The sequence below is a fragment of the Podarcis filfolensis genome (assembly GCF_964270895.1).
Source record: "Podarcis filfolensis genome assembly, chromosome: 13".
Lineage (NCBI taxonomy): Eukaryota > Metazoa > Chordata > Lepidosauria > Squamata > Lacertidae > Podarcis > Podarcis filfolensis.
In genome coordinates, this window is record NC_139615.1 from 2,854,637 (window position 1) to 2,871,128 (window position 16,492).

Genomic DNA, 16,492 nt, shown 5'->3' on the forward strand with positions numbered 1-16,492 from the left:
GCGGGTGGCGCTGTGGGTTAAACCACAGAGCCTAGGACTTGCCGATCAGAAGGTCGGTGGTTCGAATCCCCGCAATGACGGGGTGAGCTCCTGTTGCTCAGTCCCTGCTCCTGCCAACCTGGCAGTTCAAAAGCACGTCAAAGTGCAAGTAGATCAAGAGGTACCACTCCGGCGGGAAGGTAAACGGCGTTTCCGTGCGCTGCTCTGGTTTGCCAGAAGCGGCTTAGTCATACTGGCCACATGACCCGGAAGCTGTACACCGGCTCCCTCGGCCAGTAAAGCGAGATGAGCGCCGCAACCCCAGAGTCGGCCACGACTGGACCTAATGGTCAGGGGTCCCTTTATGTTCTTTTGGCCCGGTGTACGGATTGCCGGTGGCAACCCACAAACCAGAACTGCGAAAGGGTCCAGAAAAGGCAATCCCAAATTATCGAGGGGACAGGGAGCAGTTGCGGCATTTGGGAATTTCTGGTTTCAGAGGAAAGGCCAAAATCCGTGAAATTAGGCCTTGCATAGAGACCGAGAAAGAGTTTCCCTCCCGCTCTGGCAACACTGGAACTCGTGAACATTGGAAGATTTTAAAAAAGACCTTTTCCATGCTTCGTTTAACGTTGTTCAACTATGGAACTCCCTGCCACATGAAGCCAACCTAGATAGCTTTAAAAGAGGACTGGACCAATTCGCAGAAGAGGAGATGGCTTTGGACAGCCAGGCGAAAATGTTCCTCTCCGAGCCAGTCTGTGTCTTTTTAATATTGCACGGACTTTTAAATGTGGGAGAGGGGGGCTATTGTTTTAACTATTTATTTGTGCTTTTATGCTGTATTTTAATCTTGTGAACCGCCCTGACATCTTCGGATGAAGAACAGGATATAATAATAATAATAATAATAATAATAATAATAATAATTGCAATGGCTGTATTCTACCACCAGTAGGAAACAGCAGGTGGAACGAGGCTCAGATCCTGTGTTCGAATCCTGCTTGTAGGCTTTCCCTTGGGGCATTTGGCTGGTCACTGTGAGAAGTCTTCCCCGAGAGATATGCCATTATGTATTATATATATATATATATATCGGGGTGCAAATTTAATAACTTTGGAACTCCCTGCAACTTGATGTCAGGCTCCACACTTTTTGGGGTACCTGCTTTGAATATTTTAGTTTAGGCAAGCCTGTTTAAGACACATAGGCCCTTGACACGTGTTTTAATCTGTGTTTTTTTTAGCTTATTGTCCATTATTCCTAAACCTTTTTTTGAAAAGCTGCTTTTACCCATCCTCTTATCGCTTTAAACTTTCCGTAAGCCGCTCTGAGACCTTCTCCTTCTCCTCACCATCGTTTCGCCAGACGAAACGAACAATAGGTAAATAAGTGGGGGGTCAGGCTAGATGACCCCGGCGCCCCCTTCCAACTCTACAATTCTATCATCTCCCTTCAAGGCATTTAAACAGCCCTCCACTCTGATTTTGGACCCGTTTCACGCTGAATCCTCTGCTGTATCCTCTTGGACTTTGTGGCGTTGTTTTAAACGAACGCCGTGTCAGCTGCCCTAAAAGGGAAAAAATTAATAGCTCAGGGATTTTTGATTTTGAAGACCTTTTTCCTCAGATGGGATATGGCCCCAGATCTCTGGGACGTCCTTCGCTCTGTCCCCACCTGCCATTCGCTTCAGACATGCACTGGCTGCCAGATACGGTCCCAGGCGCCCCCAAAATCTTTGGACAAATAAGCGTTATTTTTAGTTGGAATTGCTTTGGGGGCAGATTCTAGCTTGTAATTGCTTTTAGATGCAATTGTTTTTAGAACGTTTCCACCTGTTTTACAAGGCTTTTGCATTTTGCTTTTCAATTGCATCTTCGTTTGTAGCCCCGGGACCCTCAGGGAGGAACGGCCGGCTATAAATTCAATAAATGAAAAGGATAAAGAAAGAAAGATGTGTTATTATTATTTTTATTATGTGCCCAAGTTTTCCTCGACCCACGAGACCATGCCCCAGCCTTCACTTTCCTGATTTCCTAATTTCATTTGCTTTTACGCCGCTGTTTCACTGGTTTTAAGTTGCATTTTTCCTTTCAATTATCGGTTTTAACCTCTGAAACGTTGTTGCTGTTTTTGTTTGAAATAATAAGCAATTTGGAGCTGTTTCCTTTATAAGGGAAACATATGCAGAAATGGATACTTGAAATAAACACCTGTCCTGTACTGCCAGAATATGGCCGCATTGGTACGGGAGAAAGAAAGAAAGAAAAACTCTGCATGTGCTCAGGAACACACGCAGGAAGGGTTCAGAAGGGTGCGCCTTGTCTTCAGAACGTGATTTTCTAAATCCATACTCTTCGGCTGAACAATGCAGCTCGCAATCTTAGCTCTCTAAAACGGGACTAGCTCACAAAACAGCCGCAGTTCCTGCATTGCACCGGGTTGGTCTGGATGACCCCTGGTGTCCCACTCTTTATTTCTATGACTAATTCAATAGCTTGGGGTTCTCTCCTCAAATTCTCCTTTTCCCAGTGTTGGAGAGGGGGCCACAGGATGGGACAAGAAAGGAGTTCTTAAGTATACGGTGAACCCCGAATTCTTTCCCTGCCTTACCTCCACCAAACTCTACCTATTTAGTAGAATGGAATCGGTAAAATCCTGAGCAGGCACTGTTTCATGGTTTCCCCATGCAGGGGGTATTTTTCGATAACCAGTGTCTGCCTTGCTCTGCTAGATTTCTACTTGCAGGGAGTATTTTTCTGTAAGCAGTGTTTGCCTTGCTCAGCTAGATTTCTACTTGCAGGGAGTCTTTTTTTTATAGCCGGCGTCTGCCTTGCTCTGCTAGATTTCTACTTGCAGGGAGTCTTTTTAAGAGAACCAGTGTCTTCCCTGCTCTGCTAGATTTCTACTTGCAGGGAGTCTCTTTTAGATAACCAGTGGCTGCCTTGCTCTGCTAGATTTCCACTTGCAGGGGGTCTTTTTAGATAACCAGTGGCTGCCTTGCTCTGCTAGATTTCTACTTGCATGGAGTCTTTTTAGATACGCCCCTCCCCCCATCTAGTAAAGGCAAAGGTAAAGGGACCCCTGACCATTAGGTCCAGTCGTGGCCGACTCTGGGGTTGCGGCGCTCATCTTGCTTTATTGGCCGAGGGAGCCGGCGTACAGCTTCCGGGTCATGTGGCCAGCATGACTGAGCCACTTTTGGCGAACCAGAGCAGCGCACGGAAACGCCGTTTACCTTCCCGCTGGAGCGGTGCCTATTTATCCAATTGCACTTTGATGTGCTTTCGAACTGCTAGGTTGGCAGGAGCAGGGACCGAGCAACGGGAGCTCACCCCGTCATTGCGGGGATTCGAACCGCCAACTTTCTGATTGGCAAGTCCTAGGCTCTGTGGTTTAACCCACAGCACCACCCGCGTCCCCTTCACCCACCTTTGGGTCGGCCCAAACACCAGGAGCCTCCTCTTTCCTTTTCCGTTATTGTTCTCTAACGAACGGCCGTTAACCTCCGGAACTGCCTGCCACAGGAATTCCCGAGAGAGTCAAGAGAGAAGGCCGCGCTTTGAATTGCGGGCGGGTGGAAGAAGAGGGACAACGTCAGGGCAGAGAGGCAGGATCCGCGGGCTTGTCCCGAGAGAGTAACGCCACCCACTGCGCCCCCCCCGTCCCTCCCCCATCTAGTAGAAGATTGTAAAAACGTGACCCTTCTCTTTCAGTCTAAAGCATTGCTGCCCATTCTACACCCCGGATAAACCCTCGTTGATCTATTTGTGTGGCAGCACCTAGCCTCTGGAACTCCCTGCCTTCGCTGGGCTCTTTTCAGGGCCAGCTAAAAAAAATTATTTCTGTTCAGACAAGCCCGCACAGACATGTAGAACGTCGACGTACGTTTTACTCTGTTTTTACTTTGTTGCTGATTTTTGTTTGTTTTAAAGAGTCGCTTTTTACTGTTCTTCCTGGCAAATTTATTGTTTTCTTCTCCTTGTAAACTTGTTTTTAGGATTTATTTATTTTTTACAATCAAGCAGTCTATAAATTTTAAATAAGTAAAATGAAACTGTTCCACCGCCTCATTCTGCCACCGTCAGTGAATGTGGCACTGGGTGCGAAACAAGACGTTTCTCTTTGTGCTTTGTCTCCTTTCCTCGGCTTCCGCTTGTATAGTTTTTATAACAATAAAAACCACACGCAAATGGTTCTGCATTCACGAGCCTCAGGTTCTGGGAGATCAGAAATGTCTATTTCCGCTCTTAAACTAACCGCAGTCGTTGTCCCCATTACATCCAAACTGCGGTTTCCTGGAAACACCGTGGTTTGTTAAAACGAACCACAATCAAATTGTTCTGGCTTGTTCTGAAACCACAGTTTAGAGAAACCACAGTTCCGGAGATTTGGACGAAAAGGGAAACTGTGGTCAGTTTAAAAGTTGCAGAAAGGTTTGGGATGTTTTTTCATGTAGAGAAAAGACGATTAAGAGGCGACATGATAGAAGTCAAGTACGCATGGAGCGGAGAAAATTATTTCCTCCCTCTCTCATGGCAGTAGGGCATATAATAATAATAATAATAAAATAATAATTATTATTATTTATTACTCTGGGACGGCTTCCAACAAGAGATTAAAAGTACATTAAATGAAGTGGAACATGGGAAGTTTCAGGACAGATAAAAGATAGCCTTTCTTCCTGCAGCGCTGTTAACCTGTGGAACTCTCTGCCACAGGGTGGCCACCAACTTGAATGGCCTTAAAAGAGGACTGGGCAAATTAGGACTAAGGGTATCCAGTAGCTCATTTACGAGCAAACACGGTCTGCATAACCTTGCAAAGAGAGGCTGGAACCACAACCAGTGTGCAAATTTTGCTAACAGCAGAGGATTTCCCACCGTTTTGGCTCATTTTTCTTTTCCTACCCGGGATTAAAATACCCGGGGGAGAGTTGCAGTTTGGACTCTTGTTGGTACGAAATAACCCTCCGTGTACACCAGGACCCACGAGTCCAATTTCTCCGCTCCATCTAATAAACCCAAAATAGTCCAGTCCACCAAGTTCCTGCTCCCTCTGCGTAATAATTTGCTGCAGGACCCTTTAAAAAACAACGCAAAACCCCAAACCCTTTCCTGCATTTTCTTTCCTCAAATTAGAACTCTCGGCAGCGCCGTTCCAGTCCTGGCGAAATAAAGGGTTGTGGTTGCAAAAAAGGAAAAGGGGGAGGAGAGGGAAGATATTCACAGGCTGCTTTTCGGCGAGACGTCCCCCTTTCTCCTCCGAAAATTTCACGAAAATTTCCTGCATGGCCATATCAGTGAGAGATATAATTCCGCAGGGTCACCCGAAACACAACCGTCTGATTGTTTTGGGGCAAAAGGCGATGGAAAACAGTAAGGCCACTCACTGCTGAGCAGGGGAAAAAAGGAAAATAATTCTTAACTTATTTTGGTCTTTAAATGGGCGCAACATTGCACCCTAAATTGGTGAAATTATCACATAAAAGTATTTATCGGTTAGCTTTGTGGGTTGGCCCCCTTTGCTCAAGGGGGCAGAGCACTTTGCATGCAGACGGTTGCGGGTTCAAACCCCGACAGAGTCTCTGTTTTAAAAGGGAAGAAGGAAACAGCCAGGGACCCAGAGAGATGCTGCCAGCCAGAGTGGGTTACACTGGCCTAGATGGGCAATAATGGCACAAGGCGTGTTTCCCCCCCCCTGCGTTTCTCCCAATTTAGGCAACATTTCTTACAAGAAGCTGCGGGCGTATCCTGTGAACCAAACAGTCAAAGCACCTACAATTCCTTTACTCTCTAGTTCCTTTCTTGCCATCCCTGAACTACAATTCCCCACGCTGCCCGGGTGCAAAGCGGCGGAAGGGGAGCCAGGTCTCGTTCGACTCCAACTCCCATCATCCCCCTGGGTCATTGGGCCACGCTGGCTGGGGCTGATGGGAGTTGTAGTATGTCGACATCTGGTTGAAGAAAGCCGTTCTCGGCTGCTGACCAAGAAAACAAGGGAGCGAAGCAACTTTTCTGTAAAATGGGCACAAGGGAAATTGGGTCACCACCTGCTTTAATTCCGTCAGTTTGGGAGTGACAAGAAATCTTCCCCCTTTCACAACTGGGGACTTTTAAGGGGTGATGATGGTTTGTTTAAGGGACACCCTGGTTGGGGGGAAAACAACCCAAATATATATATTTTTAAGTTCGAAAAGGCAGGAAAACAATGGGAACCAGAGAACAATCTGTAAAATGGGCACAAGGGAAATTGGGTCACCACCTGCTTTAATTCCGTCAGTTTGGGAGTGACAAGAAATCTTCCCCCTTTCACAACTGGGGACTTTTAAGGGGTGGTGATGGTTTGTTTAAGGGACACCCTGGTTGGGGGGGAAACAACCCAAATATATATATTTTTAAGTTCGAAAAGGCAAGAAAACAATGGGAACCAGAGAACAACACCAGAGTCCCGTCCCACGAACCCCGTTCCTCTCTCACAATGAATTAAAAGTTGCCAAGTTCAGAAAATACCCCCCGTGGGCTTTTCTCCACCAAAAAAAAGCCACTTTATTTTGGAATTTGCGAGCGAGGAAGATTATGGGAAACAGGTTTGCTTTGGTGGGGACACCACACCCACAGATAGAAGCACACACCCAAATCCCAAACGAAATTCTTCCCTTTGCAATAAAAGTTCTTCTAAATCTCAGTAAATCATCTGGCCCTAAATGGATTTGGGTAATTAATATTATTGTTTGTTTCCCTTCCAAAAAAAAGGAGGAGAAAAAAAGAGAGGAAAAGGTAAAGAAAGAAGGAAGCGAAAATTGTGATGATTTTGGAAAACAAGAAAGGGGGGGTGCTTTCCCAAAAAAAGGAAAAAAGAGGGGGGGGGAAGGGTTGCTTTTTTTCCAAAAGTTTATATATTATTTGTTCTGGTTTCTTTTCTTTTCTTTTTTTTTAATCAATATATATATATATTTAAAAAGAAGAAGAAGTAAAAAACCAAAAAACCAAAACCAAAAATAAAAAAGGAAAATATTTTGTTTCTGTTTCTGTTTCTGTTTGTTTTTTAAAAAAGCAAGATTTGTGAAACATGCAGGAAAAATACCTTCATCTGGAGAGGGATTGTTAGTTGACACCTCCTCACGCTTTTTCGTGAGCGGACCTAAGAGCAAGAAAAAAGAAGAAAAAAGAAAAATGGGACAAGGGGGTAAAAAGAGAGAGAAAGATCAAGAAAAAAAAGAGATCGGTTTTTGCGTTTTGTTTCTCGTCTGCTTCAGCAAAAAGGGGAAAAAGCAATATTTCTTTTCTTTCTTTTAGCAAAATACAAACAATTTTTGTTTTTAAAGGTTTTTTTTTCTCTCCTGGGTTTGTGTGTGTGTGTGTTGCTGATGTTGCTGGGATATTTTTATTTTTCCTTTCCCCCCCACCGAAAAAAGCATATATATATATAATAGATTTATATATATGACACAGAATTATAGAGAAACCGGATGCTGTGAAATTAAAGGTTGGTTAGAGACGAACCAGGTTGGGAGGGGTGGGTGGGTGGGTGGTGGGTTAGATCCTGAAATGGGATAACAGAACCATATGGACTACCTGGGAGGGAGGGATTCTTTGCTTGCGGTTTCTGCATCGGAGCGGGTTGGACTAGATGACCGCTGGTGGTCCCTTTCAAGTCTACAACCATCTGCAAGGGACCCTGCAAGATGTGATTTTCCTGCATCGCAGGAGGGTTGGACTAGATGATATTTGGGGCTCCCTTTCCAAATTTCATTACCATTCAACACCCCTGGGACAGCGGCCGGGGAGAGGGCAGACAAACTCACTTACTTAAGGGCCACACCAAATTCCTCTATTCGCAAGGGACTTGCCGGATCTTTAAATTGGAAACCAGTGTCTTAGGAAACCTGTGTGCCTGCAAAAACTGTCCTGTTTTGTTATCATCCGTGCTTTTTTCCTGAAGAAAACGTTTGGCGGTACTCTCGTTTTGACTCGAGAAAAATCACCATTTTGTACTTCAAATCGAGGGACAGAAACACAGCAAATGGACAAAAGTACAGGGGACGCTCGGGTTGCGAACGTGATCCATGCAGGTTGCAATTCGGCGCTTCTGCGCATGTGCAAAGCGCGATATAGCGCTTCTGCGCATACTCGACCGCCGAAACCCGGAAGTATCCCATTCCAGTACTTCTGGGTTTTGGCAATGTGTAACCCAAAAAAACGCAACCTGAAGCGTCTCTAACCCGAAGTATGACTCTACAAAGATTCACAAAATGTGGGCTTTGCGTACCTCCAGAAAAAAAGCACTGGTTATTATATTGTGCATTTTTATTTTGCAAAATGCCTTTGTGATCCTCAGATGCTGTCGTACCTTGGGTCTCAAATGCCTTGGCTCCAGAACAAATCGGCTCCCGAACGATCGAAACCTGGGAGTGAGCGTTCCGGTTTCTGAACGTCCTTTCGGAAGCCGAACGTCCGACGGGGCTTCCGATTTGCTGCAGGAGCTGCTTCCTGCAGCCAATCAGAAGCCGCGCTTTGGTTCCCGGAAGTTTCGGAACCCGAACGGACTCCCGGAACGGATTCCGTTCGGCTTCCGAGGTACGACTGTGTAGAAATTTAATAAACGAATACATCTCCTCGTGTAACCGCTTAGAAATGCTAAAAAATGCTAAGCGCTTTTAAATAAAATGAAATAAATATGCTTTTTTGAGGCTTTTTCTTCCAAAGTCAGGATTGAGTCACTAACCCGCATCCTGGGTCCTTGTTGTTATTTTTGGTTCTTACAGCCTTTAACTGGTGTGTGACATCATTTCCCAGGGACGCAGAGGGTCGGTTCGCCTGGCTGCTAACCGGAAGGTTGGAGGTTCGAACCCAGCCAGGGGGTTGGTCTAGATAGCACCTCGGGGTCCCCTTTCCATCTGGACAATTCTACGATAAAGCAGGCGTTCCACAGGTGCAGTCCCCTCCCCAGGCAGAACTGTGCGCAGAAGCTGCACCCGTTGGACTCCTGCCTGCGTCCCAAGCATCCTTCCGGAAGACGCGGGAGGAAGGAACTGGGAGGCAAAGAGGAGGAGGAGGATGACTAGAGAGGGAACCGGCAGAAAGCAGAGCGAACCGGGAGCTCTTTTTAAGTTGGTGTCCTAGAGAAAAGGTGAAGCCAAGAGCCCAGCGGGACGCGGGAAGGAGGCGTCGAGACGGGATCTGGCGGGCAGATGGGAGAGGGGGCGTGTGTGGCTGCCGCAAAGCCGCAGGACGTTGGAAGGGACCCGTGCGGTCATCCATCTCAACCCCCTGCGGCTGGAGGAGGAGGTGTCGACAGACGGGCAGACGGCGCCGCCTGAAGAGCCCTGAGCTGGAGGAGGAGGGGGCAAAGGAAATGTCGATGCCCCACAGGACCCCACTGAGGCCGATCCTGTCCCTTCCGGGAGAAGGGGGTCGGACTCTTAAGCCCGTGGAAGGGAGGGGAGAGGCGTTTGCCTGCATCCCCAAGGAGGAGACGCGGAAGGCCAGGGTTTTCCAGCTCCCGAGCAATGCAAGCAGGCCCCTGTGGATCTTTGGAACTCCCTGCTACAGGAATTCCCGAGAGAGTTTGCCAGGAAGGCGGCCGAGTATCCGAGGAGGGGGACTTGCAACCGAAGGGAAATCCTATGCTGAGAGGGGGAGTTTTGGGGGACAGGGGAAGGAGAGGCGAAAGGATTGGCGCCGTGCCCGGCTCAGCTCCGCCGGCCGAAATCTGGGGCAGCGCGACGGCTGGCGTCTCCCTTTCCTCCCTGATGTGATGGGGGAACTGGGCATTTGCAGATTAAGACAGAAGGATTTTTCACGGGCTGACGACTCGCCCCGGGGCAGCAGCATCCTCCGCTATATAAAGAGAGCAGCGAAAGGGAGGGCAGAGCGGGAGAGCGGAAAACAGGGAGAGAAGGAGGGAGGGAAGGGGCTAACCACAAGTGCCCCTTCATCCTCCTGACCTGCGCTACTCTCTCGGGACAAGCCCGCAAATCCTGCCTCTCTGCCCTGACGTCGCCCCTCTCTTCTTCCACCCGCCCACAATTCAAAGCGCGGCCTTCTCTCTTGACTCTCTCAGGAATTCCTGTGGCAGGCAGTTCCGGAGGTTAACGGCCGTTCATGCAGAGAACAACAACAGAAAGGGAAAGAGGAGGCTGTTGCTGTTTGAGCTGACCCAAAGATGGGTGAAGGGGACGCGCGTGGCGCTGTGGCTTAAACCACAGAGCCTAGGACTTGCCAATTGGAAGGTCGGCGGTTCGAATCCCCGCAACGGGGTGAGCTCCCATTGCTCTGTCCCTGCTCCTGCCAACCTAGCAGTTCGAAAGCACGTCAAAGTACAAGTAGATAAATAGGTACCACTCCGGCGGGAAGGTAAACGGCGTTTCCGTGCGCTGCTCTGGTTCGCCAGAAGCGGCTTAGTCCTGCTGGCCACATGACCCAGAAGCTGTATGCCGGCTCCCTCGGCCAGTAAAGCGAGATGAGCGCCGCAACCCCAGAGTCGGACACGAATGGACCTAGTGGTCAGGGGTCCTTTTACCTTTACCTAAAGGTTGGTGAACCCAGCCACCCTGCGCTACTTATCAAAGGACCCAATCTGATGGAATTCAGCTGTGGTTGCGGGGGTTGGAGTAGATGACCCCTGGGGTCCCTTCCAGCTTCTGTTATTCTATATGAATGCATGCGGCTTCCCACCGGATCAGACCCAAGGTGGGCCACCTCTGCCACGCTCCCGTTGCTTTTAACTATCCTACTCCCTGGGAGTTATAGTTTGGGGTGAGCCCCGGACATTCTGCAGGGCCTGTAAGACAGAGTTGTTCCGCCTGGCCTTTGGCTTGGAGCCAATTTGATTCCCTCCCCCTCTTTCCTTTTCCTTCTCCTCCTGTGAGGAGGCTGCATTTTAATATTTTAATGTTTCAATATTTTAATCTTATTTTTAAGTTGTATTCATTCAATTTGTTTTTATTCTTGCTTGTTAGCCGCCCTGAGCCTGGCCTTGGCTGGGGAGGGCGGGGTATAAATAAAATTATTATTATTATTATTATTATTATTATTATTATTATTATTATTATCATCTTGTCCGCACTGGCTCACATTTCCCAGGGTGCGCTGGGACGGACACAGATATTAAATCGCCCTGAGCCTATGGCAGCCTTAGCCAACCTGGTGCCCTCCAGATTTTGGGGGAATTTTATCTGCCATCGAGTCCATCCAACATGCCAGTGGTCAGGGATAATGGGAGTTGTAGTCTGATGCCTGGAGGGAACGAAAGATTGGGGGAGACTGCTGCGGAGGTGTCCCTGAGATTAAATTTTGCCATAAATGTCGGGTGAGTGGGTGATTATTTTCCCCTATTGGGGAGGGGTGGAATTGACCCTCAAAACTGCATTTCAGCATCCAGACAGACAAACTTTATCTGCATTCCTTTATTTTTATCTGCCTTGAGCCCCATCCTGGGGAAAAGGTAGGATTTTAATTTTAAAATATATAGTTTAAAAAAAATTTGTCCAGAGGGGTTACTCTGAGGAGGTCCAGGCTTCCATGCACATTTCCTACAGCTGCCTGCTGCTATAATATTAATATTAATATTAATATTAATATTAATATTAATATTAATAATAATAATAATAATAATTCTACCCTGCTCACCTGGCTGGGTATTAAAAATATTTTTAATAAATAATAAATATTATAATAATAATAATAAATACTAAAAAACAACAGGCATTAAAAACTTCCCTAAATGGGGGGCGGGACTTCCCTATCAAACAGGAACATCAAAAGATCCAGGCTGCAGGATCCGGCCAATGGCCCACCCAGGCTGCATTCATGCCGAATGTTAAAAGCGCTGCGATACCGCTTTAAACAGTCATGGCTTCCCCCAAAGGATTCTGGGAGCTGTAGTTTGCTAAGGGTGCTGAGGAGACCCCCCGCTATTCCCTTCAGAGAACTGCAATTCCCAGAATTCCCTGGGAAGAGGGATTGGCTGTTAACCCACTCTGGGAATGGTCTCTCCGTGAGCGGGAACGGCAAGGTCTCCTCACCGCGCTCAGCAAACTACATCTCCCAGAATCCCTTGGGAGAAGACGTGCCTGTTTGACCTCCAACACCGCTTCCCAGGGAACTCTGGGGGTTTTTGCTCTGTGCTCTCAGCACCCTCAACCCAACTACAGTTCCCAGGATTCCTTGGGGGGGGGGGAAAGCCATGACTTTAAAGCGCTCCATGAACGTGGCCCTTCTAGACCCAAACGTGGGTCTCCAGCTGTTTTTGGACTACAACTCCCATCGCCTGCAGCTAACAAGAGCAGCGGTCGGGGATGATGGGAATTGTAGTCCCGGAGACTCACGTTTGGGAAACCGCACAATGGGGCAGATTCAGTTATGGGGCTTCCAGTTGCTGGCTCCTTTTTAAATGAAGATTATCCCAGATCGGGCCTGGCATTAAATCCGCCTGTAACCTGCTCAGATTGGCCAGAAAAAAAACACCAAAACCCAAACCAACCAACCCTCATCTGGGACCCCTTTCTCCTCCTGTGGGTCTCTCTTACCCCCACTCCAAACCCTCCAAGAGTCCCTATTTTCCAGTGTTATCCCCAGCTGTGAAACCTTTGGGGCCGAGATGGTTGTGTTTTCTATTCCGGACCCTCCAAGTTTCTCTATTTTCCTGATTTATAGAAGCCGTCCCGGTTTTTTGATTTGATCCTGTTCTGGAGCCCCGTTCGCACCCAGAAGCGAACGCAACCCACGTCTGCGCGTCACAATTCGCCACTTTCGCACGTGCGCGTGATGCCACGTGCATGCGCGAGCGGTGAAACCCGGAAGTAACGCGCTCCGTTACTTCAACCCGAGGTACGACTGTACAGTGGTACCTCGGGTTACGTACGCTTCAGGTTAACTACGCTTCAGGTTACAGACTCCGCTAACCCAGAAATAGTGCTTCAGGTTAAGAACTTTGCTTCAGGATGAGAACAGAAATCGTGCTCCGGCGGCAGCGGGAGGCCCCATTAGCTAAAGTGGCGCTTCAGGTTAAGAACAGTTTCAGGTTAAGAACGGATCTCTTAAGTGCTTAACCCGAGGTACCACTGTATAGGGAATGGGTGTTTTTTAAAAATGCTTTTATTATGTTTTTATATCTGTTGGAAGCTGCCACCCAGGACGACGCGCGGGGCATAAACAGGGAAATTATCGCGACGGAACAGGACGTCCCTATTTCCACCGGAGAACTATTGCATCCCTGCTGCCTCGGCCTCATCCAGGTGAGGACAGGTGAGGGATGCGGATGCTGGACCAGGGAGACGCGAGAGCCTCCGCCGCTCAGGTGAGGGAGATTTGGGGGGGGGGGCGAGAAGCAGCAGGCAGGGTTCCCAAATGGGACCTGACATTTCTCTGCGACGCCCCAGGCGGCAGCTGGGGAAAAGCATGTCACACGGGGGGGGGAGAGAAAGAGAGGGAGAGAGAGAAGATGTGGGGCACGGGATGGGGGGGGGCGAGGGGCAGAGTTTGGGGTTGGGGGTGTAGGAACAGCGGCTGCCTGTGCCAGGAGCAGGTGCCCCACACGGGGGGGGGGGAAGACGCTCCGATGCGTTGTGTGTGTTTTTTTCCGCCTAGTGCTTTGGGATTTGCTCCCCCCCTTCTTTAAATGCAACCCCCCCTTTCCCGGCCGTTGCCAAGGAAACTGGTTTAGCAATGCTGCAAAAAGAGAGAGGGACGGCTTGGTGGGAGATGGAAGGGGTGGCGTTTGGGGGGGGGAGAGAAGAAGCAGCTGGTTTCTCCTCCTTCTCCTCTTTCTCGCCATCCCCTGCTTTTTGGGGAGAGTTCTCCCTCCCTTAATAATAATAATAATAATAATAATAATAATAATAATAATAATAAATTTTATTTATATCCCTCCCCAGCCAAAGCCGGGCTCAGGGCGGCTAACAACAATAAAATAATACAACATTCTAACATCATTTCATTACAATTAATTCAACTCAAATTGTGTCCAGAAACAAATGTTTAAAAGGCTAATAATAATTCCAAAATGCATTCTCAAAGTGGCAAGGTCAATGCCCCCCATAGGAAGCCCGCAAGCAGAATGTAAGAATCCTAGAATGGTAGCGCTGGAAGGGACCCTAGGGTCATCTAGTCCAACCCCCTGCAAAGCAGGTTTTTTTTTGCCCAACGCAAACTCGAACCCACAACCCTGCGATCGAGAGCTCTGTGCTCTAACGACCGAGCTGTGCCAGTAGCCCTAAGGCCAGGCCATTCCTTGCCGTTCTCCGCCCCGACCGGCAAAGCCCCCCGACCCTGAAGTTAGTGGGGTCGTTGTAGGGCGAGCGCCGCTCGGACAGGACCTGGCGGTGGGGGAAAAATGGCCTTGGGGAGTCCCCAAAGGGCCGCAGCAAAGGATTCTGGGAGCCAGAGCACCCTGGGTTTTTGGGCTCCTTGTTCCTGGAGGGATGAAGCTCATCGCTGGACCCGAGGTCGCAGCTTAGTGGCGGGACCCCTGCTTGGCATGTAGAAGGCTCCATCCTGGGGGAGCGTCTTCAGGTAGGCCTGGGATCCCCCCCCCTTCCAGTGCCTGAAAGAAGGGCTGCTGCCGGCCCGTGTAGGCTGCACTGAGCTAAGTAGCCTGCAGAGGTCTGGCTTTAGATAGAAGGCGTTTTGCTGTCTTTGTACATTTCGAGCTGCTCAGGGGGAGAGTTGCTTGGAGTGAAGAAGGCTCCGGGTACGATCTCTGGATAGGTAAAGGGCCCTGCCGGGAGCCCTAGCAAGCTGCTGCTGCCAGTCTGTGCAGGGAACGCTCTGCTAGATAGGCCAGTTTGGTCTGAGACTGGGATAGCTCCGTTGGTAGAATAATAATAATAATAATAATAATAATAATAATAATAATACTTTTCTTATTTGCACCATCTGGCAGGATTCTGCGATGCATCTGAGGTTCTTAAATAGGGGTTGGATGAGAACCTGCCATGCATTCTTTAGCGGAGACTAAATGACTCATGGGGTCCCAACGTCCAATGCTATGATCTGGAGAAGGAAAACTCAGGTTCACAAGCCCCAGTCCGTTTTGGGGAAAGCGAATCCGGCGCCTATTCGACCCCGGCTTGAAAAAACAAAATGAAATCAGGATTTTCATTGCTCCCCAAAGGAGAGCAGCTGCGCGTTCAGCGTGAGCCTGCGCGTCTGTTTGGCCACTGCGAGAAGACGGTGCTGGCCCGGGTGAGCCCTTGGCCTGGCCTTCGGGCTACCGGCACAGCTCGGTCAGTAGAGCACGAGGCTCTTGATCGCAGGGTTGTGGGTTCGAGTCCCGCGTTGGGCAAAAATATCCTGCTTTGCAGGGGGTTGGTCTAGATGACCCCCAGGGTCTCTTCCAACACTACCATTCTTACATTCTGCTTGTGGGCTTCCTATGGGGGGCATCGACCTGGCTAGTTCGAGAACAGCATGCATTTCGAAATTATTATTATTATTATTATTGGCCTTTTAAACATTTGTTTCTGGACATTTGGCTCACTGGCATCCTCTTCGGGCTGTGGGAAGGGTCTCCTCGCGAGCCACGAGGATTTCCCCGCTCTCTCCCGCCACTTCTGGGCTGGAATCAAATCATTTATTTATTTTGCGGCGCCTGGCCTGCGCGCACAGATTGGGGATTTGCCCGTAATTGCCACTTTTATAATAATAGCACAGTATACCCTTATCCATTTCCCCCTGCTTTTCGTTTTCCCTTCCACATTGTAATCAGTCAATCAATTCCCACCAGACTCACAGAACCAGAGTCAGAAGGGGCCCTAGCGGTCATCTAGTCCAACCCGCTGCAATGCAGGGATGTGCCCCCGACCCTGGTGGGGGGGAATCGAACCCGCAACCTTGGTGTCACCAGCACTACGCTATAACCAACCGAGCTCATTCAACTAAACCAGGCATAGGCAAACTCAGCCCTCCAGCTGTTTTGGGACTACAACTCCCATGATCCCTAGCTAACAGGACCGGTGGTCAGGGATGATGGGAATTTTAGTCCCAAAACATTTGGAGGGCCAAGTTTGCCTACGCCTGAACTAAAAAGGTAAAGGGACCCCTGACCATTAGGTCCAGTCGCAAACAACTCTGGGGTTGCGGCGCTCATCTCGCTTTATTGGCCGAGGGAGCCGTTTGTCCGCAGTTTTTCTGGGTCATGTGGCCAGCATGACTAAGCCGCTTCTGGCGAAACAGAGCAGCGCACGGAAACGCCGTTTACCTTCCCGCCGGAGTGGTACCTATTCATCTACTTGCACTTTGACGTGCTTTTGGACTGCTAGGTGGGCAGGAGCAGGGACCGAGCAACGGGAGCTCACCCCGTCATTGCGGGGATTCGAACCGCCGACCTTCCAATCCGCAAGCCCTAGGCTCGGTGGTTTAGACCATCCCATACACCTGAACTAAACTGTTCTTAAAAAAAAATTAACACTAAAGCATGCTGGTCTCGCTGCTCCGATCCTGCGGAGCTCTTCCGGTCGCAAAAAGCACTCTGCACATGCCCAGAGGCGCTGCTCAAACTGTTTCTGGG

The 16,492-nt window shown here is 48.9% G+C and overlaps 1 protein-coding gene across 2 annotated transcripts in view; it reads right to left on the minus strand.

The window, feature by feature from the left end:
* NLGN2 (neuroligin 2) overlaps positions 1-16,492 on the minus strand; it is a 44,723-nt gene that overhangs the window by 27,485 nt on the left and 746 nt on the right. Inside the window, exon 2 of one of the 2 annotated variants that reach the window (XM_083580862.1) lies at positions 7,067-7,123. The exons of the other annotated variant lie outside the window; for it this stretch is intronic. Within the exon in view, the coding sequence (XP_083436988.1) occupies positions 7,067-7,123 (57 nt within the window). The remainder of the gene's footprint in view (positions 1-7,066; positions 7,124-16,492) is intronic. 2 annotated transcript variants of the gene reach the window in all.